The 26,429-nt window shown below is 42.2% G+C and overlaps 2 protein-coding genes across 5 annotated transcripts in view; both read left to right on the forward strand.

Moving 5' to 3' along the window:
* Nucleotides 1-11,687, forward strand: part of Ankrd45 (ankyrin repeat domain 45) — a 31,148-nt gene extending 19,461 nt beyond the window's left edge. For 2 of the 4 annotated variants that reach the window (XR_003378409.1, XR_003378410.1), the window contains exons 4-7: nucleotides 262-356; nucleotides 3,193-3,331; nucleotides 4,643-6,205; nucleotides 8,159-11,687. Coding sequence is in view for 2 of the 4 variants with exons in the window: in XM_005363952.3 (XP_005364009.2) it covers nucleotides 262-356; nucleotides 3,193-3,331; nucleotides 8,159-8,190 (266 nt within the window). In the remaining 2 variants the exon portion in view is untranslated. The remainder of the gene's footprint in view (nucleotides 1-261; nucleotides 357-3,192; nucleotides 3,332-4,642; nucleotides 6,206-8,158) is intronic. The other 2 variants (XM_005363952.3, XM_026787608.1) reach the window with 1 other exon arrangement.
* A 1,426-nt stretch (nucleotides 11,688-13,113) lies between these two features.
* The window catches only part of Slc9c2 (solute carrier family 9 member C2 (putative)), a 64,651-nt gene continuing 51,335 nt past the window's right edge, over nucleotides 13,114-26,429 (forward strand). The window contains exons 1-7 of the mRNA XM_005364014.3: nucleotides 13,114-13,147; nucleotides 14,045-14,242; nucleotides 15,436-15,573; nucleotides 17,707-17,807; nucleotides 19,464-19,592; nucleotides 20,753-20,918; nucleotides 25,152-25,268. Coding sequence (XP_005364071.1) covers nucleotides 13,114-13,147; nucleotides 14,045-14,242; nucleotides 15,436-15,573; nucleotides 17,707-17,807; nucleotides 19,464-19,592; nucleotides 20,753-20,918; nucleotides 25,152-25,268 — 883 coding nt within the window. The remainder of the gene's footprint in view (nucleotides 13,148-14,044; nucleotides 14,243-15,435; nucleotides 15,574-17,706; nucleotides 17,808-19,463; nucleotides 19,593-20,752; nucleotides 20,919-25,151; nucleotides 25,269-26,429) is intronic.

Here is a 26,429-nt window from a genome sequence, read left to right on the forward strand (position 1 = left end):
AAACAAATATGACAATTTGGGACCCGGTATCATGTTTTATATTTCTTTGGGTCTTCAAAAATCCTATTGTAATTCCAGGGACACACTGAGTGCTCTGAAGTGATGTGTCCCTGAGTGCTGGTTTTCGGAATCCTTAAAGACAGTGACGGTGGACCTTCTACACAAACCGCACCGAGTTCTGCCTGTGCGGTGGCTGCACAGTCAGGATGCCTTGCCCTTGTTTTTTGCCTTGTCTTACATTTTTCTGTCCTGTTCTTTCAGATGCAAGGCTGGTTCTGAAAAAGTTTATCACAAAGTCCTCTCTCATCATTACTGACCCAGAAAAGGGACCAGGGAAACTCCTCAAGGAAGACAAGGTACTATGTTGTGATCATTACCTGTCCTGATGTTCTGGAGGTAGACGGTTCTCCTTAATGCTCCTCTCCTTCCCCCTCCTCCTTCCCTTCTCTCCCTTCTTTAGTAAGCTTCTGATAAGAGAAGAGATGATACAAAATAAATGAGGTTGATGTACATAATATCACACCTGATCACATGGGTGCGTATTAGAATGTTGCATTGAGTGAAGATTTGGAAAAACAAACAACAAACAAACCCACTAAGACTTGCAAAGGTTTTTAGAAAGCTAAACACCCCCCTCCAAGCATATTGTCAGGGATAGCTATTTTAATAGTCAAACTACGAAGGGAGAAGTATGGCTTGTGCTTCTGTCTCTGGAGAAGGTAGGTGAGGAGATGTTAATTTTCTATTCTTCTGTTAGAGAACTGTGCTCCTCTGATATTCAATTCTATATTTCGCTTCAAAGCTTAAGACATACATGACACACAATCCCAGAGAACCTAGACAACAATGACGACCCTAAGAGAGACATACATAGATCTAATCTACATGGGAAGTAGAAAAAGGCAAGATCTCCTGAGTAAATTGGGAGCATGGGGACCTTGGGAGAGGGTTAAAGAGGAGGGGAGAGGCAGGGAGGGAAGCAAAGAAAAATGTAGAGATCAGCAAAAATCAATAAAATTAAAAAGACATATATAATACACTTTTCTATGTATGTAAATGTATATAATACATGTATCAAATCTTCCATAATGAGAAAAAAGTAAAAAAAATCGGTTTGGATATACATTAAAATTGTAGTCAATAAGTTGGGCATAGTGGCAGCCTGTGTTCCAACATTTGGGAAGCTGAGGCAGGAGGATTGCCTTGAGTTCTAGGCAAGACTGACTGCACTCTGAGAACCAGGCCAAGGAGGGCTATATAATAAGACCCTGTATCAAAAAAGTAAATAGTTCCAGGTATTAGAAATGTGTGAGGGCTTTAAATTGCTCTCTGTGTTTCTGTGTACAAGACATGAGAATTTGTTTTGGCATTATTTGGTGAAAATGACAGTTAGCTGTTGCTTAGTGGGCATCACCAAATCTCACTAAGGCACACATTGTACTTTGTATCTTCATAAACTATTTTACAATACTTCTTGTGAAAGAGAGTACAGGAAGCATTTGATTGGAGCAGGCATGAGGGCTGTTGAACCTTTAACTCATAGGGTTCTCACTAGGAAGGAACAGTGGTTTGTCAACTGTGGTTTAAAAAAAACCTTTAAATTTCAATAAAAAATGTACTATGCACACAGAATTAATTAGGAAAAAGTGATGGTGAATGAACTTAGTTCCCTTCTTATTTCCAGTTTAATTGCCCTGAAGTTCTGATAGTGATTTTGTGTTATTTTTATCATATTTTCCTCTTCATTTTTATAAGCACAGATAATAGAGGTCTATAAAGGGCATCTATTGCTGTAAAAGTGGGATCCTGCTATATAGATTACTATTAGTAGCTTGCTTTTCCCTCTCTGGGTATCTTAAGGACACTTCCTTGAATCTGTCTCTTTGGCAAGCTTTCTTATCTATGGCTTATTATTTAGCACCATGGAAAGCACACATCAACAGGCTGTCGATTTTTATTCATTATTATAAATATTACTGTAACAAATACTTTTCTATTTTTAATTTTGGTTGGCACATTCTGTCTGTATGTGTGAAGCACATGTGAGAATTGTCTTTAAGCAGACATCAGGAATGTGTGTGGGTGGGCTGTTTGGTAGAACTTTTTTGAACTTCCCCCTCTAGCACACTATTGAAAGGAAGTAAAATATCATTTTCATGGAGTTTCCTGTAGCTCATCCCACCTGACATTTCCCCAAAGCTTTTTTTTTATATTTATTTATTTATTATGTATACAATATTCTGTCTGTGTGTACGCCTGCTGGCCAGAAGAGGGCACCAGACCTCATTACAGATGGTTGTGAGCCACCATGTGGTTGCTGGGAATTGAACTCAGGACCTTTGGAAGAGCAGGCAATGCTCTTAACCTCTGAGCCATCTCTCCAGCCCCCCCAAAGCTTTATTTGTTTTTATTTTATGTGCATGAGTGTTTGTCAGCATGTATGTATGCGCACCATGAGTGTGCAGTACCTATAGAGGCCAGAAGAAGACGTAGGATCCCTTGGAACCGAAGCTATAGATGGTTGTGAACTGCCATGTGGGTACTGGGACCTCAACTCAGGTTCTCTGCAAGAACAGCAAGTTCTCTTAACCGCTGAGCCATAGCTCCAGCCCTACTATCCACCTATTTTTCAACTTTTGCAAACATTTCTCTCATCAAGAGGGCTCAATAGAAACAGAGAATCAGGGAGAAAGGGTAGCTTGGTTTAAGGCTTCTCGATGCTCAGTGGTGAATTTCATGGCTTCTCATTCTACTGGTTAGATAGTTCAGTAGTCAGAAGCCATATGCTGTTTCAATTTTAATTATTTAAAATTAAATATAATTCAAAATTTAGTTCTTCAGTCATACTAGCCAGACTTCAAATACTCAAGAGCTAAATATATCTAAGGGTTACTCTATTGGATAAAGTTCAGATAGCACAGTCTTGGAGATACTCCAGTTTGTAAAGACAATATTACCTTTATTTATTGTGTGTGTGCATGTGCCTGTGTGTGTGAATGCCAAGGTGTTGAGGTCAGAGGACAGTTGGGTGAATCTGTTCTCTTCTTCCACTGTGTAGGTTCCATGTATCGAACTCATGTCATCAGGTTTGATAGACGTGCCTTTAGCCACTAAGCTGTCCTGCTGATCCCAGAGATACTAGTCTTATTTTTCAATACATAAGCAGAAGTAAATTCTCTATTTCTTTCCTAGAACACTATCCTCAATGCGTGCCGTATGAAGAATGAGTGGTTGGAAACCCATCCAGAAGCTTCTATCAGTGAGCTTTTTGAGCAGAAACAGCAACTAGAGGAGATTATGACTCCCATCCTCACAAAAATGTCTACACCACGTAAGTTTTGGGTTTGAGTGTCAGGATATAGAATAATTCAGTTCAGTGTTGTTCTTTCTAATATCTATGATTTTAACTATCTTCATTCAACTAATAATAACTGAATTATTTTTGTAAAATATACCTGATTCTAATCCTGACATTGCATTTATCAGTTGTTAAATTTCATATGTTTGTAATATCTTTTTATGATTTATTTAATCTATTTTATGTGGCTAACTTTCTGACCAGCAGGAAGGAACGGCCACCAGACGAGGATTCTTCTCAAATCACGCTTTATTGGAGCCTCTTGGTTGTAGGGAGAGCAGAAAGCAAGGGGCCCGGAGCCCTGAACTATAGCTGCTTATATAGGGGGTCTGCCTAGCAACTTTTGATACTTTAACTGCCTTTCTGGAGACCCACAGGCAGGAAAGAAAGCAGGGGAACATCCCTGTCAGTTACAGACCAGGATGTTCCCCTGCCGGTCAGGGGAAGTGTGGGCAGCTAGATCACAACAACTCACCCTGTTTTCCAGTGGAAGAACTGCAATCCTAATATGGAGTTATCTATCAAGCGAGGCTGGGGCCAAATGCCATCTTGGAATGGCAGCTATTCAAATCGGCTCCCAGCAATTTTATGAGTATTTTTCCTGCATGCATGTATATGTACCCTCATGCGTGCCTGGAGCCCTTGAAGATCAGAGGGTATCAGGTCCCTCAGAACTAGAACTAAAGATGGTTGTGAACCACCATGTGGGTGCTGGGGACTGAACCCAGGTCCCCTGCATAAGCATCCAGTCCTCTTAGCCACTGAATGATCTTCCCAGCCCCACCTTTGAGTCTTTTGAAATAAGGTTTTACTGTGTGGCTCAGGTTGCCTGTGCCCACTGAGTACTTAGAGCACAGGTACCACTTTGCCCGGCTTATGCCATTGATGCCCACTGAGTGCTTGGATCACTGTTGCCTTCTTTCCAAGCTTATATCATTGATGCCCACTGAGTGCTTGGGTCACAGGTGCCATCTCCCCAACTAATGCCACAGATTTTGACCTGATATTCTCACCCAGGAGAGGATGCTCTTCTGGGAGACAGCCTATCACAGTCTGGAAAAGACTTTCAGTATTATAATTCTGGTTTTGGTTGGGGAACACCACTGTGGCAATGATATCCTGAGACCAGAAGAAATGCACATATCAAATCTCATTGGCAGGTATATCTAAGATTTTAAAATGGCAGGATTATAGTTATGCAACTTTCGTGAAATTTATCCTTGAAAGCACCAATGAATGTTTCTCAGTATATTCAGAAAGTTGTATAATTATCACCATTTCTAGTTTTAGGCCTTTTGCTACCCCATAAGAAGTCTGACACTTATGAACGGCGCCTTATATCCCTTCCCACCAAGCCCTGGCAATCATTGCTCTACTTTCTATCTTTATGGATTTGCTCGACAGAGGGTATGTAACCCTACCTGGATTGGAGCTTGTGTAGACCAGGCTGACCTCAAACTTGCTATAATCCTCCTGCCTCATCTAGTCAAGTGGTGGATGTGATGTGAGACATCATGCCCAATTTAGATCTGGTTACTCTGAACTCTTCATAGAAAGAATTATACCAACACATTGCTCGTTGTGACTGGTTTCTGTCCCTTGGCATAGTGCTTGTTTATTTATTTTGCAACATGTATTACCATTTAATATGGATAAATAACATTCCATTGTATAGATACTAATTTAATCCATTCACCAACCAGAGGACATTTTGGTTTCCATGCTTGGGCCAGAATACATAATGCTGATATGAACTGTGGGTATTGCCATATACTTTTATTTTTTTCTTTGGTATATAAACAGGCGTGGAATTTCTGTGTCATAGGTAACTCTGTGTCTAGTCTTCTAGGGGGCTACTGTTTTCCGTTCTCGTCAACAGCATATGACGATTCCAATTTCTCCATGCCTTTGTTAACATTTATTATTGTCTTTAAAATATCTTAGACATACTTAGTGGATATGACATCATACTCTTATTTGAATTTCCCTGATCACTATTAATTATAGACATCGTTTCATGTGCTTATTGGTCATTTGTATGATTATTCTGGAGAACTATTCATTTTGATTCCTTTAAAATTTAAAAGTAAAGTATCTTGTTATAACAGTTCTTTATATATTCTGGATACAAGTCTAATATCAGAAATGACTCTGAGCTGGACATGGTGACAAATGCCTGCAATCTTAGCCCTGGGATGGCCGAGGCAAGAGGATCACAAGTTTGAGGTCACCTTAGGCTATTCACTACCCATTGTTGACAAATACACTTTGTTCGTGTGTTCCCTGAGAGCTGAAGGAAGGATGGGTATGGAAGAAGAGCTGGGGCCAGGAATATAAAGAAGGGGTTTGTCTTGTTGGTCTCTCATTCAAGTCAATCGCTGAAGAGACAATGTTTTAAATGTCAAAAGAGACTTCGTGGAAGTTTCCAGAACTTCTCCAGAGACACACTTGGACAGCCCAGAATAATTAGGAAAAAGGCACAAATTGGCTAACTGCCCTCGTCTGTGAGGGCATTTTCTTGAGTTAGCAAAAGGCTCTAAGTAGAATTCTTTCCACCCTGTGAAAGAAGGAAGAAACTGGCCATCCAGGCAGGCACATCCAAACTGCAGCTGAAGACGAAAGAGTGACATTGAATCCCAGTCTCCAGCCCCCAACAGGAATGTGGGTGGCACTTGTCTGGGTTACGGCTCAGTTAACGAACAGCTTTGCCACAACCTGAGCCAGCGATGCCCTGTCCACTCAGTGTAATGTGTGGTGCTGTGAGGTAACAGAGCCCGGGGTTCTGCGGACAGCTGTCCACTCCTCTTGTGCCTTGATCGATGTAATGAGATGGCGTTGTCTGACTGGGTGAGCATGTCTTCATTTTCTTGGTTGTATCTTTTAAAGCCCCAAAGCTTAGTCTTTCAGTGTTGTAGCTGAGATACATTGCCTAGTCCAAGGTTATCAAGATGTAAACTAATGATTTTCTCTTGGAGTTTTATAGTTTTTGCATTTAGTCCTCTGATAAAGTTTGAGGTTTCTTTCTTTCTTTTTCCTTCCTTCCTTCCTTCCTTCCTTCCTTCCTTCCTTCCTTCCTTCCTTCCTTTTTTCTTGTATATAGAATGGGTTGGAATTCAACTTCACTTTTGTGTGTGTGTGGCATTTATTACCTAAGCTTTTTGTGTTTGTCAAGATGGCTTGTAGATTTTAAGAGGTTGAGACACTTAGGCTAGTATAGGTGGTAGAGGGGCTCACCCTTGCCATCTATATAACTAATATATACTGAGCAGGTGGCTGGCACTCTCCTAGGTACCTTGAAGGGAGAACAGAGTCTTTAGAGTTCCCCTCCCCCCCCCCCGACCTCTTAAGCAGTTGCTTCTGTAGATTGTGAGAAAAGCGTGTATACCCAGGAAGGTGAACTTTAGAGAAGGCCAAAGGAACATAGAGAAAGTTCCCTGAAGCAGCAGGAATTGTCGTGAAGCCAGGGTAGAGTTTGGCAGTTTTAGAGTGGACACACAGGCTGCCCATCTCGGGTTCAGATTAGAGAGTAAGGGAGAGGAGAGCTCCCATCTGGCTGGCTGTAGTCCTTGTGTCAAGGCAGGGCAGGAAAATAGGGCCAGAGTTAGCTTGTGATCGTTTTACTAAGACTACTGGAAGTTATCAGACAGCTTTCAGCTTTATGGGTAGTGGGATGCCATCACAGGGCTGTTAGGTCTGGAGAGCTCAGCCAGGAAAATGCTTACCTCACAAACATGAGGACCCAAGTTTGATCCCTAGATGCCACTAACGTAGACAAGCAGGATGCCATGTGCTTGTTCCTGTGCTGGGGTGGGTGGTGGACACGGGCAGATTCCTGGGGTTCACTTGCAGGCTGGTCATGCTAAATCCGCAAGTCCCAGGCCAATGAGATATTCTGCCTCAAAAACTATATGGGCATGCCCTGAAGTGGGACACGTGACGGTGTCCTGTAACTTGCAAAGGCATGTGGATACACATGCACATCACACACAGGTGCACTTGTACAAGCTCCACCCACCCCTGAGTGCACATACTTGTGCATGCATGTGCGCATGCCACACATACACACAAGGTGCCACACATACACACAAGGTGTTCATTGTTGTGTGCCTATAATCCCAGAACTTGGGTGGCTGGAGCAGGAGGACCAGGAGTTTGAGGTTACATAGCAAGGCCCTATTGCAAACACACAAAGAAACAAACCTTTAGGCCGGCAGAGAAGAGGGATCAGGTAAGGGAGAATAATCTGGCTTTCTTTATGAAACGGTTTGGAGGGAGAGGAAATTAGAGGGAGTCAAGCCCCACAGTTCAGATGTGAGATGATTAAGACTTCAGTGTCTGACTACACAGTCCATTTCCCAACAGCCCTCCTTCCCCCGTCACCTCTGCAGAAGAATTACCCCTCTCCCCAGGTCCCCTATGTTAACAGGTGTCCCCTCTAGACACCTTCAGAGCATAAGATGCTATGCTGGGTCTTTATGGAACGTCTGAAATTATCCTTCACCTTATAACAAAGGAATGAAAACGAAAGAGGATCAGCATTTTAATGAGAGTTCCTCTAGGCAGCAGTCTGAGAAGCACCAGGAAAAACGAGGACATGAAAAGTGTGTCCTTGTGGCTTTTAGTACCACAGGAGAGCCAGAGACTGTTGGAACTTATGTACCCAAGTGCCAGGGTTTAATTAATGGCTGATTCAGGCTAGGATATACTGATGTATTCCATGTCCACTGTTTGAAAAACTGGCTTCATCGTGTTCCATATCTCAAGCTAATCAAATGTCATTTTAAAATGTGCTTCTTTCAGGGCAAGTGAAAAGCGCCAAATCGATAACCTAAGCCGTGATCAGCAAAGAAGTCAAGATTGAGCCTTCTACAGACCCCACACGGTGTAGACGGCCATGTTATTTCCCAGTGTTAGATAAGACAAAACTGTTCCTGCCAGCCAAATTCAAGAAATAGACTCAGGTTTTGCAGAAATGTTTGGGTACAAATTCAGTCACCCTGACCTTGTGGCAGGCTGTTCAGAACACTCATACCTGGCTCAGAGGCTGGGCCTCTGTTCCCCCAAACACATCTCCTCACGAGTCCTCCAAGCATGGCTCCTCATGAGTTCCTGTGTTCCTTCAGAAGAGCTGAGCAAGGATTTAAAACCACACAGAAAAGCTAATAATTTTCTATGTAACTGAGGCAAGAAATTTCCAGTAGACTAGGGAAGTCCATTTTTTTAAAATGATGCACTAGGCCGTTTCTAAAGGATTCTCAAAATACTAGGAACTGTTTGGGGCAGGGTCCTCTAGTGTTGGCTGCTACTTTTTATGTCTGAATTAAAATTCACCTGGAAGGTGGAGACAGTTTCTGAGAGAAGTCCACTGTTACCTTTAATATCCCTAATGAACACAAATCTGCCTAGCTTCCCTCCCCAGGAGGTTTGGTAATACAGATATTGTAATTGGCACCATGCCACTTCCTGCCATTCTCTTTCATATTGCCCAGGTTTTAAAGGTCATGGTTACCCAAAAGGTCTTTGGAAAGCCCTTTTCTAGTCAAGTTAAGCATGACCCTAAACTTCCTATTCCTTTGTGACTCTCTGGGAAAGTTTTTTATAGAAAATAAAATGTAAAAAAGAGGAGAGAGAGAGAGAGAATATTCCCTGTTCTTACCACTTCCTCGTCTTTGCCTTGCTATACAAACTATTTTCCCTTCAGAGGAGAAAAAAAACAGAAGCCTTTCACTAACACTCGCCAGGCCATGTTCTCTTGGCCATGGCATTGAGATAATCTTGATTTAAATATGTCCCCAAGTCTCACTTTTGAGATCTTTTCGTTCCATGAGCGATTTCTATTCAGCTCCCTTCAGCAGAAGCACTAATGTTAGCCCATCCGTGAGACACCCCAAGTGTTCGCTGCTGGCAACAGCAGGAGGACCTGTGTTTGTCCTTTCAATGCGTGTATTCCGGGACACTCTGTGCACAGCACTGGCGCCACTGGGAAGAGGCCAGGTGCCCTTCTTTGTTGCTGTTATTTTCATTCTAAGCCACCTTTTCTGAGCCTTGATCATGAAGGCAGCAGTGCTTTTCCAGGCCTGTGCTCCTGGTGAGTAGGAAGGGAGACCCGTAAGCCACCTTTATCCCAGGGAAGAAAGGAACATTTTTACCATCTACTAGAATAACCTCTCTCTCCCTCTTTTGTCTTGCAATCTTTGTCCTCAAACATTTTATAGCCTTTGATACACTTGTTCACACTGTATTTTTACAATCCCTTGCATTGGCACCTTTATACCAACACCCCAACTTTCTTATAATCTACTTTTCTAACTCCCCCCTAGCGTCTCTTCTTCTAGGCTCTCGCTGTCAGAAACTCTCAGAATTGAATTCTGATTCTTGGTGGGACAATTGTTTTTCTTCACCCCCTGACTGTCCCGCTCTCCTGTATTTTAGAAATCTTTGGGGGCACTTCTGTTGCCAGAGCCCCATTCTGTGCTCAGTGTAACTGTTAACATGCTTGTCTCGCCATGTGGATGAGCAATGATCTTTCTGAAAGACTGTTTTTTTTTTTGCTCTTTGTTATACCTAAAGAGCTTGTACAATAGTAAGTTATTAACTAAAAGTTGAATTGATTCACCTTACTCCCCGTACCTAACATTACCTAGTACTCCTAGAACTCATTACATCTCCATTCATTTATAGAGCCTGATTGCATTATAGAAATGATAGCAACCTTATCTTATGCTCTGTCGGTGCAGTATTGCAATACCCACTCCCCTAACAGACAAGCCATACCCACATCGAACATTGGGGGTCTATGTTCACCTTCCCTCAGCTTTGTACTTCTTGAACTGTCATCTCGTTGTCATGGCCTAGTGATTTCCAAGAGGTTTTTGGATCTTATTTTAGAGATTCCTTTGATGTGGGGCTCTGAACACTTGTTTATATCTGTGGATCTATAACTTCTGTTTTGCGAGAGACGATATCAATTATTACCTATTGTTGCACTGACTTATAGCTAGATTAATAGATTTCAATGCACTTATGCTATGAGTTTGATGTTATTTCATTAGCTGCATGGTGTCTTCTGAACTCGCATGGGGTAGTCATGTTTTGAAAAGCTCATGTTAACAATTCAGGAATGCCTCCACAGTATTTGAAAGGTAGGCAAAGGCTGATTCAGTGTTATAATCAGTTCTAGATGGTAGTTCTTTAGGTTGATGTTTCGTTGATCATAAAAAAATGGAAAATATAAAGGTAGGATATTAATATAACATTATCAAAATAGCAAGTTCTGTCCCTTATCAAAAGATGTAACAAAAGATGTTTTAACAGCAAAAAAAAAAAAAAATAGGAGAAAGAAAACAAGGAAGCCATTAAGTAACACTCGCCAGGCCATGTTCTCTTGGTCACGGCATTGAGATAATCTTAGTGTAAATGTGTCCCCAAATCTCACTTTTGAGATCTTTTCACTCTGTGAGCATTTCCCATTCAGCAGAAGCACTGATGCTAGTCTATCTGCGAGACACCCTGAGCGTTCACTGCTGGCAGAAGATCTGTTTTGGGCCCTTTTAATGTGTGTTTTCCAGGACACTCTGTGCATACCAGCACTGGCGTCATTGGGAAGAGGCCAGGTGCCCTTCTTTGTTGCTGTTATTTTCATCCTAAGCCACACTTAGGCTTAGATGATGCAGAGGACTTTATGTGAGATTTACTTTTCTCATTTTACCACAGATGATAAAACTTTATCATACACCAGTATGGTTATAGTATCTAATCTTTGACAACTACTGCACTTGACCAGTGGAGGCCGACTGATATTTATTTTAGCAGAAAACCCCATGTTGTAAAAGGCTGACAGTTACCCAGTATTTGTCTAATATGCAGAGGATTATACTGTCCAAGATCACCTAGTCTCCCATTTCACATACTCCTCTCGCTGTGTGGTCCTGTCATTTCTAGTGTAGAAATAGGAATCTCTGAGCTGTCTTGAATCTGGGGAGCCCATGACTACAGTTGAAAGTGATTCTGTGTCTTTTTCAATGCTACGTTATAAGAGGTGATGTGGCTTCTGCCTCAATCTCTTAAGATACCGGTAACCTTAGAAACCGGCCTGTGAGAAGACCAACAAGGAAAGGTCTCTCAAAGGTTCTCAAGCTTGCAGCTCTGACTCCTCTCCACCCATCTAACTGCTGCTGCCAGCCTGCCTGACTAGGAGTGAAGTCATCTTGAAAGTGGATTCTCCAATCAAGCCACTATTGGATGCTGTATGGAGTGGAGGCAACATTCTCTGCTGACTCCTCCCAGAATCACGGACTTCTGAGATAAATAAATGTTTCGTTTTAAGTCACCCAGTTTTGTATTTATTGGTTACACAGTAAAATATAACACACACGTTGAAACTCAGAAATGTCAGGTGACATAACAAAGCCTAGAGTTTGTGGCTTCGGTTTTGAAAGTGGATGGTGGGTTGAAGCTGCAAAAGTCTAGCAGGAGCATGAGTGACAGCCCCAGGACTGAAGTCCAGCCCGATCAGAAGCCTTCAGATCCTCTGTGAGGCTACTAGAGGGGGCTAATGAGAAAGGGGAATGTCCCTGCAGGCTAGAGAAAAAGGCTCTTGTTATGAGGCCACAGGAAGGTTTTTTTTTTTTTTTTTTATGATGTTAAATAATGGCCCAAAGATTCAGTGAATATGTCCCAACTTGGTCCCAGTGCCACCTTGCCTTTTCTAAAGTGTGAGGGGAAGGGTCTGAGCTGAAGAAAGGAACCCACCAACTTTCAAGTAAATAAATGTGCCAGTAGCTACTGGGTTTGAAATCGAAGTTACTCTTCATTTTCCAGCCTTTCTAGGTGACAAAAGTTATTAACCCAAGAAGTGATTTCTGGGAAAAGATAAAACCCAGGGCAAAACTACAGGGGCATCTGTTAAGAAATCGGAAACACCTCAGATGGTACTTCGGGGTTCTTAGATAATTGGTTTTTTCCCCCCTATGACCGGGAAGATGGTTTCCGGGTATCCTGGGATGGTCACCACGACTCTACCCAGATGGTGATGGAACTGCCACATCCATTCCCTTTCTCAGCAGTGGCATATGGCAGCACAAGGACCTGTCTGACCCACCTTTCTGCAGCTCCATGTCCACCCTTGACCAAATCAACTTATTGGCAGATGGAAAGCTATGAGTGACTCATCTGTCTCAGTCACATAGCATAGTCTATTGTCAGAAGACACAAGGGGGAAAACACACTTTAGCCTCTGGGCTCTCCAGGGCTATCAACACCTACTTCTGCTGGCTTTACTCAGAATGGCGAAATATAAAATGTATTTATTATTTTGAGACAGGGTTTCTCTGTGTATCCCTGGCTGTCCTGAAACTTGCTCTGTAGACCAGGCTGACCTCGAACTTGGAGATCTGCCTGGACACTGCTTTCCAATTGCAAAATATAAATGTATTACTGCTTTTGAGAAGGTTCTCCACCAGGGTGGTTATAATGAAGAGTAGCCCCATCATCTTTGCAGCTTAGTTAGGTGCTCTCTGACTTTCAGAACCATGTTAAATATACATTTTGTCCAAGTTTCTTGAGGTATGTGGACTTGGAGAACCTGAGTCTTGAAACTTAAAACTACAAGAGTTGTAGTTACAAGGTTTGGGAGTACCAAGAGAGCTTGGGGGCAGGGGAATCACAACGGGGAAACAGGAGCTAAACCCAGCAGGGAAGGGCATTGTTTAAAATGACCTGAGGCAGTGCAGCCCAAGCCAAGGTGACCACCAGCAATGGAAAGTGAAAGTGAAAGCGAGGGCGAGCCTGGTGAGGTGAGCATCAGGGGAGGGAAAACCACACACATCGATACAAAGAAAGTTGCAGAGATCATTTTAGGGTGGCATGGATGTATTAGTTATAATTCAGGGGCAGATAGAGAACTTCTGACTGAAATTCAGTCTCTAAGAATCGAGACATCCTTCAGAGCTTCCTTACCACAGAAGCGATGCAGATGACGGATTCAGCCAGCTTCCTGTGTGATGCTCCCTTTGGCGCTCTCTGGAAGAGCACACGGAGCAACCTTGATTAGTAAGGAGCAGGAAGAAAAAGAGTTCCCTGCACACAGTGTAACTCCTCCACAGCAGCAAACTGCAAGTTGATGATTATCGTTCACCGAAGAAATATTTAGCAGTGTTTGTTTGTAGCGATTTAGATTCATATACTAGGCGTCAAGAATTTGTTGAAGAATACATCCTCAGGAGAGTGGGTGACATTGTCCCTTCAAGTGAAGAACTGAAATTCAGTGATGAATTGAATGGAGAAAAATGAGGACGTTAGTAAACAGAAGAGGAAGAAAAGGAAAATGGTAAATAAGAATGAATCAGGGGGTCTGGGTAGGGGAAGAAGTCTAAAGGGACCAGAAGGGTGAGGGGTGGGTAAGATGGATACAACATGAAGGCAGAAAGTGGGGAGTAGGGATGTGGGAGGATAGTGAGAGGCACAAATGTGAGCAATATACATGTGTACTAAGATGTTACAATGAACCCCATTATTTTGTGTGCCAGCTAAGAGCTAATTTCAGAAATGAGCGAGAAGGCAGTAGTGTTGAAGGGGATCAGGGCTGAACTGGAAAGAATTGGCATAAGAAAAACATCACGTATGTTTTTAAAACCCCAGAGGTTCTGTCTATGTGGCTATCTTTGACCCTTTCTTCTGTTATGTCAGGCAAAGGAAATCAGTTAAAAACAGTTGTTGGTGTAGACTACAGCGTGGCCATTAAAAGCCTGCTTCTCTGCAACTCAATAACTCCTTTGGGATTGGAGGTGGGAATCATGAGTGCAGCCAATGAGAACAAAAGCAGGTTGGCAAGAAACCAATGGGAGGTCAGCATGGAAACAGCTTTGGCTTTGGTATCAGTTGGTGGTACTGGCCCTGGCAAACAGAGGCAGAGCTGAGCACAACTGAGCCCTGTTCTTTGAGATTTTGAAAGGCTACAGTTTGATGTCAACTCTGAGCCATTTTAGGCTTGGAAGAACACACCTCTGGGAAAGAACTTGATTTTAAGGTCATTCACATGGGGATGAGGGCTTGGAGAGAACGCCCCGACGAGGTGCTTGAGGGTTGGGAGTAACTTAAAGATGTAGTGATCATTTCCTTCTTTACTTTAGAATCTTTGTGAGTGATAGCAAATGAGTATAAAACGGGACAAAAGATGAAGGCTATTCTTGAGATGACTTCAGGAATCTTCAGGAGCTCTTAGATTAAGGCTAGCTATAAGGGAAAACAGACGAAGCCAAGTCCTCCTCAGGACTGTAAGGTCATTTATGCAGGCTATGTCTTACACAGGACACCAATTCAGTGGGGGCCATTAGGAACGGTATCCTGCCTGTTGTTGACATGACAAGCCACCTGCCTGTGGTCAGGCTTCATGGCCTGGAGCAAGAGCTGCCTTTTCTACCTCAGTCAAAGACTTCACACAATCAAACCTCAACCTCCGTTTTTTTAGTTTTTTAAAAAATATTGTTTATCCTTGTCTTCCCTCCCAACTTTAGCTGACGCGATGCCACTTACATTGCCTCTCATTTGCTGAGAGAGGAGCAATACGTTTTGAAGCTGAAGTAGCCAAGTGGCATTCCAGAGTGGCTTGTACTCACAGAGAATGAGGAGCGTGGCGATTGTCCTTGCTCCTTCCCCCTCAGAGAGTTCACTCGCCAGTGTTTATGGTGAACCTGGCTTGTGCTGCAAACCATGTTTACGGCCTTAATGAAAGTCAAAGACTCAGTCTTGGCCTTTGAGAGACTTACAGCTCCAAGCAAGCACATGATCAGGTCACCACAAAAAGAGTCCAGTCCAGTCCCGATCCATTCCTTCCCATGTGTAGGTAGCATGATGATGAAGGAACACAAATGCTGCTGCTAGTTCCCTGTAAATATCCCTGGAGCATGAAGGCAAGTGAGGGCATAAATGTGCTCATATCTGAGTGTGCTACCCCCCCCCCCCAGTATGTGGAACGTGAATAAACTGAACCCTAGTAGGACTCATGCCTCTTCCTCCTCTCTTTTTCCCCATTTTACAGCAGGGTAGTCTGCCATAAGTGCAATTTACTTCTGGAAAAGCAATGCCAAGCAACAATTTTTCTTTCTGGGCAGCAAAAGATGACAACAAGCCTGACTTGCTCTGTGGGAGGCCAGCCGATTACTTTGTGGTCCAGAAGCATTTCACAATTATCATAAGTGCCATTATTGTTTTGGGAGGTAAGTTGTCATGCGGAACTCCTCTGTCATTAGACTTTTCTCACCATAGCAGGAGGTCACAGCTATGTTACAAGAGTAGCCAAGGAAACCTTAAGCTGACGGTGGAGACTGTCAGGCCAGCTTCATTCAGTTTCTAAGGAGCACTTGTGTATAGCCCTTTATTCAGTAACACTAGCTGGACACGGGAAGGGGGTGGTACATTAAAGAGACCAAGACAGTCCTTGCCATTATGGAACTTTCTCATGGGGGAGACAGGCAAACAAATAACCATGAGGCAATGTGTTGAGTGTTGACATAAAGATATTGCCAGGATTCTCTACTAATAAGGAAGAAGGAGATCCTGATGCTGCCCACATGACCAGGTCGACCCTGATAAAACATCTGAAATGAGGGGAGACTGCTTGGCAAACAGACAAAGAGGACACAATTTGCATAGTTGATGTCATATTATGGCTTTTAAAAAAGCATTTCATTTTATTATAGGTGTAGGAATGTTTTGCCTGCACACATGTCTATGTACCATGTGCATGCCGTGCCTACGGAGGCCACAAGAGAGCAGTAGAGTCCCTAAAACTATGTAGTTATGGCTGTGAGTTGCCAAGGATGCTAGTGCTGGGAACCGAACCTGGATCCTCTGGAAGATCAGCAAGTGTTCTTAACCACTGAGCAATCCCTCCAGCCCCTATTTTGGCTTTTGATGGGATTTTTCTTTACTCCACCCACTTTTCCTGCCTAGAAGAAAATTGGAGAGGGCTTTGTAAACAAAGGCCTCCTAGATATTGATTAAGAATCCAGCAGGTGTAGCGAATAGTATTCGTACATGAATACCAGATGAAGTAGCCTACTCAATAACACAGGTGCCTTATTCCACAGTTAACTCCTGTGATGAAAGTTTCTAGGTCTCTGTAAAAGAATATTTACTTAGGTAAAACACCACCTGCTCCAAAACCTTTTCTGGAGTCAGGAGGATCATCTAGGACCAAATAATGAGACAAATATGTACAAAGAGCATCTTCACTTTAGGGTTCATTAGGGAGTGAATTGCATTGTCTAGAGATTTTAATATAAGATCTAAGGACTTTGGTTCCTTTGGTACCCACAATGGCCTGGTGACCGTGAGCTTTGCTGACTTTAGATACACTCTGAGGATGTAACGGTTAAGTGGCCAGCATCAAAGGCATTGCAGAAACAGCGGTAATACCATCGCTTTACCTGAACTTAAGCATAAGAAGTATTCAATAATTATTTACTGATCTGGTTCAACTTCAAGCTGGGAGGCAGGATGCAAGAAGCTGAACTGTTAGTGGGTCCTGCTTTATGCACAGATGCATAGGATTATAGTCTGTCTCCTGTCTCTAGGGGAAAGAACAAACAGAATAGACTTAAAGGGAGCAAGACAGTGGCAAGTGTCTCATGACTTGTCCTGTGAAGAAGGTGCTCCTTGTGCTGCAGTCAGTTTCACGTATCTCTGTCTTCCAGGAAAATTCTGGTGTATATGTATTTTTAGCACAGGATGGATGGTTATTAACATAAAATGAAGTACATGGATACTAAGTCGAGCCTTTTGATTAATTGTCACCAACAAACCCCTTGGTAAGATGCCTATAGAGCGACCCTAACACGTTTCTGGGCAAGCACGTGTAAGGCTTGTGAAACCTCAGCATTTTTCATATTATTCTGTCAGCGGTGCCTAATTATGTGTATCTGACACTTAACAAATTGTATTTGTGGGCCAGTCAGGTGATTTCAGGGGTTAAAAGCACTTCCCACACAAGCCTGTCTACGTGAGTTCAATCCCCAGAACCCACATAAGGTGGAGGGAGAGAACCAGTTCAACAAGTGTGTGCGCAGAGAGAGAGAATTTCCTAAACCCAAATAGCATTTGTAATAATTAGTAGCTATTCACACACACTATGACTCAGAAGTTGAAAATTAAATAACTAGACTAGCAATTATTACATCATTTTGAAAATATAATCATTTTTCTCTTTCAATAAGGTTTATTTTTAATTGACATGCTATATATATATATACTTGTAGGTTACAGTACAACTTTACATAGGCATATAATGTATAATGATCAAATAGGATAATTACTATTTTGAAATTATAACTTGTATTTTTATTTTTTAGGGTTTTCAAAGATGATTTTAAAGAATTCTGAGGTCTTTGCCTTGATGATTCTCTCTGTGTCAGGATTTGTGACAGGGCAGCTGGCTTACCATTTTGTCGAGGTACTGTATACCTACTAAGTTAGACTAAGTTAGAGGTTGAGCACCTCAAACAAGACCCACTCCAAATGTGTAAGTTTTTCCTCTTCTGCAGTCCTGGGACTCAAACCCAGGGCTTCATGCATGCATGCCAGACTAGCATGTGGGTGTTGGGAACTTCACCTCGTCCTTGGCAAGAGCAGCAAGTGCTCTTAACCATTAAGCCATCCTGCCATCCCCTGCAGCAGTTATTTCATGATAAAGCATGATTGCCCCTTTCTCTCAGATCAGATATGAAGCACGCATTATGCACAATATAGCCACAAGAAAATATTCCTCCATTTTTTTTAACTTATTAATGCCTGGCTTTAACAGCGATGCAATGTACATTAATAGGTTGTCTCCATTCAATGTTTTATCTTTTGAGATGGAAATAACACCCGCAGCACCTTTATCTAGGTCTGCAGAAGCCTGTCACCCTCCTGAAGTTCCTCCGCTCCCACTAGCCAACACCATTTGAGTGCCTACCGTGTGCTGCACCCATTTTTAAGTGTTTTATACTCAACTCACTCATCCTTGCAGGAACTAATGGCAGTAAACTCTCCAGCCCTCTGCAGATGGAGGCACAGAGAAATGAGACAATGCAGTTGTTAGATTGGAACATTTACAGCACTCCCACAACTTTTTTATTACTTATGTACACCTTCCATCATCCATGCCTTATAGAACTGATTATACCACCATCTAAACATCAGATTTCTCTGCTGACTAACTGGAATGTTTTGTTTTTCCAATTCCAAACAGATAACTGCAAAGCCACAAATATCCATGTGAGAACATATAATAGATATATTAAAATAAATACCTAATAGCTTAATATTTTTTCTTGGAATTTCATAGTATTATCTCAGGTAACATCAGTGATAAGGGATATTCTATCATTTTTGGAAGGACCACTTTTAGATTTTAAGTCATGTTCATGTAACATGTTTCAGGGAAGATCTGTTTAAAAGCAGGAAAGAGTGGAAAAGAAAGGGCTGGGGAGATGACTCAGTAGTTATGTGCACTTGTTACTCTTGCAGAGGATCTGGGTTTGGTTCTCAGCACACACACATAACAGCTCATAACCCTCTATAATTTTAGTTCTAAGGGATCTGACACCCAACCCTGGCCTCCTGGGCCACTGTATGCATGCATGTACACAAATGTAGCAAAAACATTCATATACATAAAAATAAAACAAACAAACAAATGAACCAACAATTTTCCAGAAGAAGGAAAGATGGTTTTCGGCTCATGGTTTCATGATTTTCAGTCGTTTGTTGTTTGGCTCCATGTCTGTGGTATGTGGGGAGATGGATGGATCATCATCATGGCAGAAAGAGCTAAAAAGGCCGGGGTCAGGACAGTATACGCCCTAGAACGCCACATCTGTGACTTTCTTTCCTGCAGCGTCCATATCCTAAAAGCCCAAGGATGAAATTAGCATCCTCATGATCCAAACACCTCTCAATAGCGCCACCTGCTGGAACAAAGTCCTCAAAACACGAATCTTTTTTTGGGCGGTGACGGTGGGGGTGACGGTGTGGGGGGGGTGTGTGGGGGAGGCAGAGGCGGAGGGGCACACTTTAAAACCACCACAAGCAACAGACTAATTTTTCCATGCATTTGTTCCTTTAGGTGCACCAAATTGTTTACCCTCTTCTAAAAACACCAAGTTTTTCACTTTATTGTTATTTTTTACCTTTAATTGTATTTGTGGCTGCTTTGGACGTGGACTTTTATATAGTAAAGAATGTGTTATGGCAGGTAAGAAAACTCTTTAAATTAGTGCTCTGTAGAACTAATTTAAAAGAGTTGAGGGGCAGGCTGTGTGTGGGGGGGTGGAATTAGTGTTTGCATTGGGATCTGAGTAAACAACATGTTAGATTTGCCCATAAGTGAACGGAAGCTCAGAAGTCACAAGAGGGTCTGGAAATATTTGGGTCTGGGTGCTGGTCCTAACCTGGTTTCATCATGGCGGTGTCTTCTTTTAATTGCTGGGACTGTATTTATCATATCTTCTTTTCTGTAATTACATTCCTTTCGCGATTTTATTTGTGTTTTCAGAGAACGTTTTCCCTATTTTAGTTTAATTCTGCTCTTTCTAGCATATTGAATTAAAATTAGTTGATTTGTGGCATTTTTATGTTATTTTGCATGTTCAATGTTTATTTTTTCCCCTTTTACCCGATCTCATGTTTTGATGTTTCATGTTTTCATTATTATTCAATTCTAACTTTTAAATGCTTTTTGGGGAGGGGTACATTTATTCTCTTTTTAGTTATATAGCCTTGGCTGGGTTGGAACTCACCGTGTAGAGCAAACCAGTCTTGAATTTACATTCTGCCTGTTAGGCTTAAGGGCATGTAACCATGTCTACAGGGTGTGAATCTGTGGTGTGTTGATTTAGAGTCCTCTGGGTATACCTTTGGGCACTCTCAAACTCTATACAATTCTATGCCAGTTAAAAATAATAAAGTAATGGCTAGAGACATGGCTCAGTAGTTAAGACACTGACTGTCTTCCAGAGGACTTGTGTTTGGTTCCCAGCACCTACGTGGCAGCTCACGACCATCTGTAACATCATTTCCAAGGGATCTGATGCCCTTTTCTGGCCTCCCTGGGCACTAGGTAGGCAGGTTGTACACATGCTACTGATATACAAATAGGTAGGACACATAACATTAAAAAAAAAAGAAAGGAAGGAAGAAAAAAGAAGAAACAAAGTTAAAAAGAATAAAATGGTGAACATGACCAAAATACATCGTATGCATGCATGAAATCCTCAGAGAATAAATAAAATTTACATTATTAAAAATAAAAAAGTAACAAATATCTGTACCCCAGGATATGGTTTTTCATTGCGGGTAAATGCAGTCTTGTTATATTTGGGTAGATGTGACCCTGTGTGATGAACTGGTTCACAGGTTTTGCTGACGGGAGTGATTAGCTTTGGGATAACGTTTGTCACCATTGCGTATGTGGTTCTGAAATTCAACGAAGACTCATGGGATCTGCAGTGCTGTTTACTCTTCACCATCACGTTGTGCATAATAGACCCTCTCCATTCTGTCAACTCGCTAAAAACGATTGGTACGTCCGTTCTTTTCTCTCGCTTCACAGATGTGAGGCTACCTTGTTACCCCCATGTCAGGTTCCTTTTTCTCACCTGGCAGAAGTGAGGAGACGTTGTTTCTTTTGGACTGTAGTGTCTTCTTCAGAGTGGGGATTAGTGCTTTGTTTTCTCAAGGACAGATGACTGACTTAAAGGCAACACAGATAAGACAGTCCCTGGAGACAAACCTAAATATTAATCCATTCACAGTTTCTGAGTAAGCTGGTATTTACCCCGTCATTCCGAGGTCACGTGGAAGCATTCCATTACTTCACATCCAGATTGAAAACTGGAAAACAGATTCCTCTTCAAACAAAATAGATATACTACCTTAGGAATAACAACAATGATGATTATGGCGATAGCATCTCAACTACATATTTTTAGTTATTGTTGTTTCAAAACCCCAAGGTAAAAGAACATTAGACAGGTCCAGTTGTCTCTGTAATCATAATGATGATAATATGTCACTTATTGTGATCAGTTTGGGTTTTTAATTCAGTGGTTTATATTAAGTGGTTGCTTTTATTTATCTTCTTTCTTGAGACAGGGTTTTACTATGTAGCTTTGGCTTACCCAAAGGTCACTATATAAACCAGGCTGGCTTTGAACTCAGAGATCCACCTGCCTCTGCCTCCTGAGTGTAGCCTATCAGCTGCTTTTAAAATAGGTGGGTGTATAGGTAAGCAAGCTAAAAAATATGTAAAATTAAAAAAAAAATGAAGGAAGGCAACCGAGCAAGCCAGGGGGATCAAGCAGCAAGCAGCACTTCTCCATGGCCTCTGTCTCGGTTCCTGCTTCTGGGTTCCTGCCCTGTTTGAATTCGTGCCCTGGCTTCCCTCATTGAGGTCTTTCCTACCCTCGTTGCTTGTGGTTGTCATGTTTATCACAGCAAGAGAAACCAGACCAGGGCAGGGGCTTTAAATCAATGCGTGTTTACACATGACAAACACGGCAAATCAGGCTTTCCCTTCGTCTGTTTTTAAAAAGAGGGCCTAGAAACCAAGCCCTGTGTATGTTAGACAATAACTCTACCCCTTAGCTATATCTCCAGCCCAGTTTGGTTCAGTTTAGTTTTGGAGATCTGGTTTATTGGTATACCACTGAACAGGGGCAATACAAGAGGCTCAATCAAAATTTCTAGAGACACAGACTCTGCAAAGAAAGGCCAGTGAACTTGAAGACACAGCAATGGGGACAATCCAGAGGAATGTGAAAAATAGACTGGGAAAAACTGAGCTTCGATACACTGTGGAACAAACACAGGCGACCCAATATATGACTCCCCAAAGGTGGCAGAGAAGGGACATATGTTTGAATGAATAATAAATTTTAAAAAAAAGACCTCTTCATTTGGTGAAAACTCAAAGGTTCAAATATCTCCAAAAAAATTTCCCAAGTCCAAGAAAAACAAAATCATTCCATTGGAAATCAAAATAAAATCCTTGAAAATCAATTATTTGATTTCCCTGAACATTGGTCAGAGGTAAATGGTAAAAATATCTACTATATAATAATGATTAGAGAAACCTCCTTAGAAACACAGGGTGCAACCCAAAGACAGCACAGCAACATTTTTTAGAGCCTTAGAAGAAAATTCTGTCGGGTTAGACTCAGTATCTTAAAGTAAAGATGAAATAGAGGCTTTCTCAAATACGTGGAGGCTGAATGGATTTCTCATTCACTGACTTGTACCATATAAAATGTGAAAAAAAGCCTCCAGGCAGAAAGAGAATTGGATCAGGTGGAAGTTTGGACGTGGAATCTGACCTACCCAAGCCCCTGGCAACTACTAATGTACTTTTTTTGCCTGAGGGTTTGTCTGCTCTGGACGTGGTTTAAATCAAACCATACAGTGTAGTGGTTCTTCATTACTCGTGGTCTGTTCCAAGACCCTCAGCGCTTGTCTGAAACTACGGATAGGATGGAGTCCTAGATATACTGTTATTCACATCTATGATAAGACTTACTGGATAAGTTAGCCTCATTAAAGTAACAACAATGTGTAATAACTAACCAGTAAAATTATCACAATATATTGTAATTAATTTCTTAAAAACTTATGCATTGTTTATTTCTACAATTTTTTATCTTCTGTTTTGGGACTACAGCTGACCTCAAAGGACTGAAGCGACAGAGAGTAAGATTATAGACAGGCCAGGCTATTGTACACGGCTTTCGTGTCTGACATCTTTCACTTATAAGGTTCCCAGGGTTCACTGTGCTGTGATTGGATTAGCATTCCTTTCTGTGGAGGAATAATGTCCAGCTAGAGGGGTGTACCCCTGGCATTTATGCACCCATTAGCTGATTAACAAGAAACTGTTGTGAATAATATTAAACATTCATATGCAAACAACCATGTATATGTTATTGCTAGGTTATAGTTTACATCTTCCTTCCTTCCTTCCTTCCTTCCTTCCTTCCTTCCTTCCTTCTCCTCTCTCTCTCTCTCTCTTTCTCTCTCTCTCTCTCTCTCTCTCTCTCTCTCTCTCTCTCTCTCTCTTTCCTTTAGAGACAGCATTTCTCTTTTTAGTTTTGACTGTCCTAGAACTCACCCACTATGTAGACCAGGCTGGCCTCCAACTCAACAGAGATCCTTTCCCCAGTTTTGAGATTAAAGGTGTGCCACAACATCTGGATATTTTGCGCTTTTCTAAAATGAGTTTCAGCACCCACTTCAGAGCCAGGCAGACACAGTGGTTTCCCTATAATCCCAGTGTGGGGAGAGCAGAGACCGTGAATCCCTGGAACAAGCTGGCACGCCAGACTAGCTGGAACAGAGAGCTCTGGGATCAGTGAGAAACCTTGCCTCTAAATATGAGGGGACAGTCATCGAGGCAGATGGTTATCGTCAACCTCAGGCCCCTCAAACCTGTCTCCATGTGCACAGGTGTGAATACATATAGGCAACCAGACACATGCATATGCAAACATAAAGTAAAAGGAAATGAGAAAATATCACAGGCAGTGGGCATCTAAAGGTCGGCTTTAACTGCCAACTTTCACACTCTGGAGTCACCTGGGAAGAGAGTATCAATGTGGAATTGTCTAATAAAGTTGGTCTGTAGGCATGTGTGTGTGTGTGTGTGTGTGTGTGTGTGTGTGTGATTGTCTTGATTACGAATTAATCGATATAGCAAAAACCAGGTCACTGAGGGTGCTACCATTTCCTAGGCAGGGGATATTGGACTGTGCAAGTGTATAAGTCCTCCATACATTAGTATAGAGAGGTGGCTGAGTACAAGGAAGTGTGCCTGCATTGGTTTTGATAGTGTGTGTGATGTGACTGGGTGTTCTAAATTCCCGATGTCTTGACTTCCCTGCCATGATGGACTATAACCTGGAGCTGTGAACTAGAATACACCTTTTGTCCTATAAGTTGCTTTTTTTTTTTTTTTTTTTGGTTTTTCGAGACAGGGTTTCTCTGTGGCTTTGGAGCCTGTCCTGGAACTAGCTCTGTAGACCAGGCTGGTCTCGAACTCACAGAGATTCGCCTGCCTCTGCCTCCCGAGTGCTGGGATTAAAGGCGTGCGCCACCACCGCCCGGCCTTCTTCTTCTTCTTCTTCTTCTTCTTCTTCTTCTTCTTCTTCTTCTTCTTCTTCTTCTTCTTCTTCTTCTTCTTCAAAATTTCCACCTCCTCCCCTCCTCCCGTTTCCCTCCCCTTCCCTCCACTCATTCCCCCCCCCCCCAGTCCAAAGAGCAGTCAGGGTTCCCTGCCCTGTGGGAAGTCCAAGGTCCTCCCCCCTCCATCCAGGTATAGGAAGGTGAGCATCCAAACAGACTAGGCTCCCACAAAGCCAGAACATGAAGTAGGATCAAAACCCAATGCCATTGTCCTTGGTTTCTCAGTCAGCCCTCATTGTCCGCCACGTTCAGAGAGTCCGGTTTGCTCACGTGCTCCATCAGTTCCAGTCCAGCTGGCCTTGGTGAGCTTGTCAGGATATATTTTTTTTTTTTATCACAGCAACAGAAACAAAACCAGGACAGGGTGATACAAGGGTTGCTTCTGTTGGGTTCCTTTGCAGCTGAAGAGTCAGAAGGCTTAGTACGAAAATGAAAAGTGTTGCTTGTGATTGTTTCACGGGTGCATGCCAGTTATGACTGCCTGCTTTCTGTGTTTTCCCTAGCACATACTCGCTCTTCCCTGTTCTCTACGCAAGAGCACCATCACACCACATTCAATTCTCGCTCCTGTTCCCCTCCCCAGGCATTTCTAAGATGTACACGGACATTATCAGAGGAGAGTCGTTGATCATTTGTAGCTTCACATGCATTTTCTTTGGAATTTTCCGGGGCCATACAACTAACGTTTCCATGTTCAGGGGTAAGAGCATTGTGTTTTGTCCGTATGTTCTCTAAAATCATTCGTATTGAAATGAAAGTGCGTTCGTCTTTGCATCTCTCTCTATACATTGTTCTGGGGCCAGTTAAAATGCTAAGTTAGATAACAAGAAAATAACTACCATCTTGGTACTTTAGTGATCACTTAAAACACAAAATATACATTGTATGATAAGTGAAATGCAAACAAGAGTGTATGGGAGAGCTGGAGAGAGAAAAGGGAAGGGGAAATGATATAATTTTATAATCTCAAAGAATAAAAAAGTAATTCAAACGATAGTAATGAAACCCCTCACTTCCCTCCCTTTGCATGCCTGCACATATACATCACTACATCACTTGGCTCAGGGTGTCTCTTGAGCTAGGATCACTATGTTTCTAAGTGGACGGAAAGAGTTGACTTGGTCATAGATTTGATGCTGAAAACTTGATTCCTATAGTATTGATAGAACAACCCTAAGAACGAAAAGAGCTGGGTTTGTGTGGCTAATGATCACTGGGAGGTGGAATATGTTCCCCTGACAGGTTTCTAGATGTCGTCCTGGTAGCTAGAGAAGAAAGAGAAAGTCAAGCCATATAGCATGAATAGGGGAAAGTATCCTCTTGTTATGTGACAGCTACAGGAGAGGAGTGACAAGGCCTGAAAGCAGAAAAATATGGGTGGAAAAGAGACATTCACAGTCCTTCTCAGTGAAGGAGCCCTGGTAATTTGGGTAGACGGTTTAGAAATGATTCATTAGCATATACTAATTAAATATATATTTTTGAATATGTACACAATGTATCTCAATTATCTTCACCCTTGTTATTTTCTCTTGTCTCTTCCTCACTCCCATTAACCCTCTATCAACTAGCCCCTCTATTTATTGTCTTTGTATGTGACCGAAGGAGTTTCACTGGGATTGTTGATAGGAGTGTGGGTGGGAGTTGTTTATATCCCTGAAGAAATCATCATAAGCTGTAGACTGAACAGGAAGGCTACTCCAAGACGGGAAGGCTACTCCTAGACGGGAAGGCTACTCTTAGATGGGAAGGCTACTCCTAAGACGGGAAGGCTACTCCTAGATGGGAAGGCTACTCCTAAAACGGGAAGACTACTCCTAGATGGGAAGGCTACTCCTAGATTGGAAGGCTACTCCTAGAT

This window comes from Microtus ochrogaster (assembly GCF_000317375.1).
Source record: "Microtus ochrogaster isolate Prairie Vole_2 chromosome 6 unlocalized genomic scaffold, MicOch1.0 chr6_random_2, whole genome shotgun sequence".
Classification (NCBI taxonomy): Eukaryota; Metazoa; Chordata; class Mammalia; order Rodentia; family Cricetidae; genus Microtus; species Microtus ochrogaster.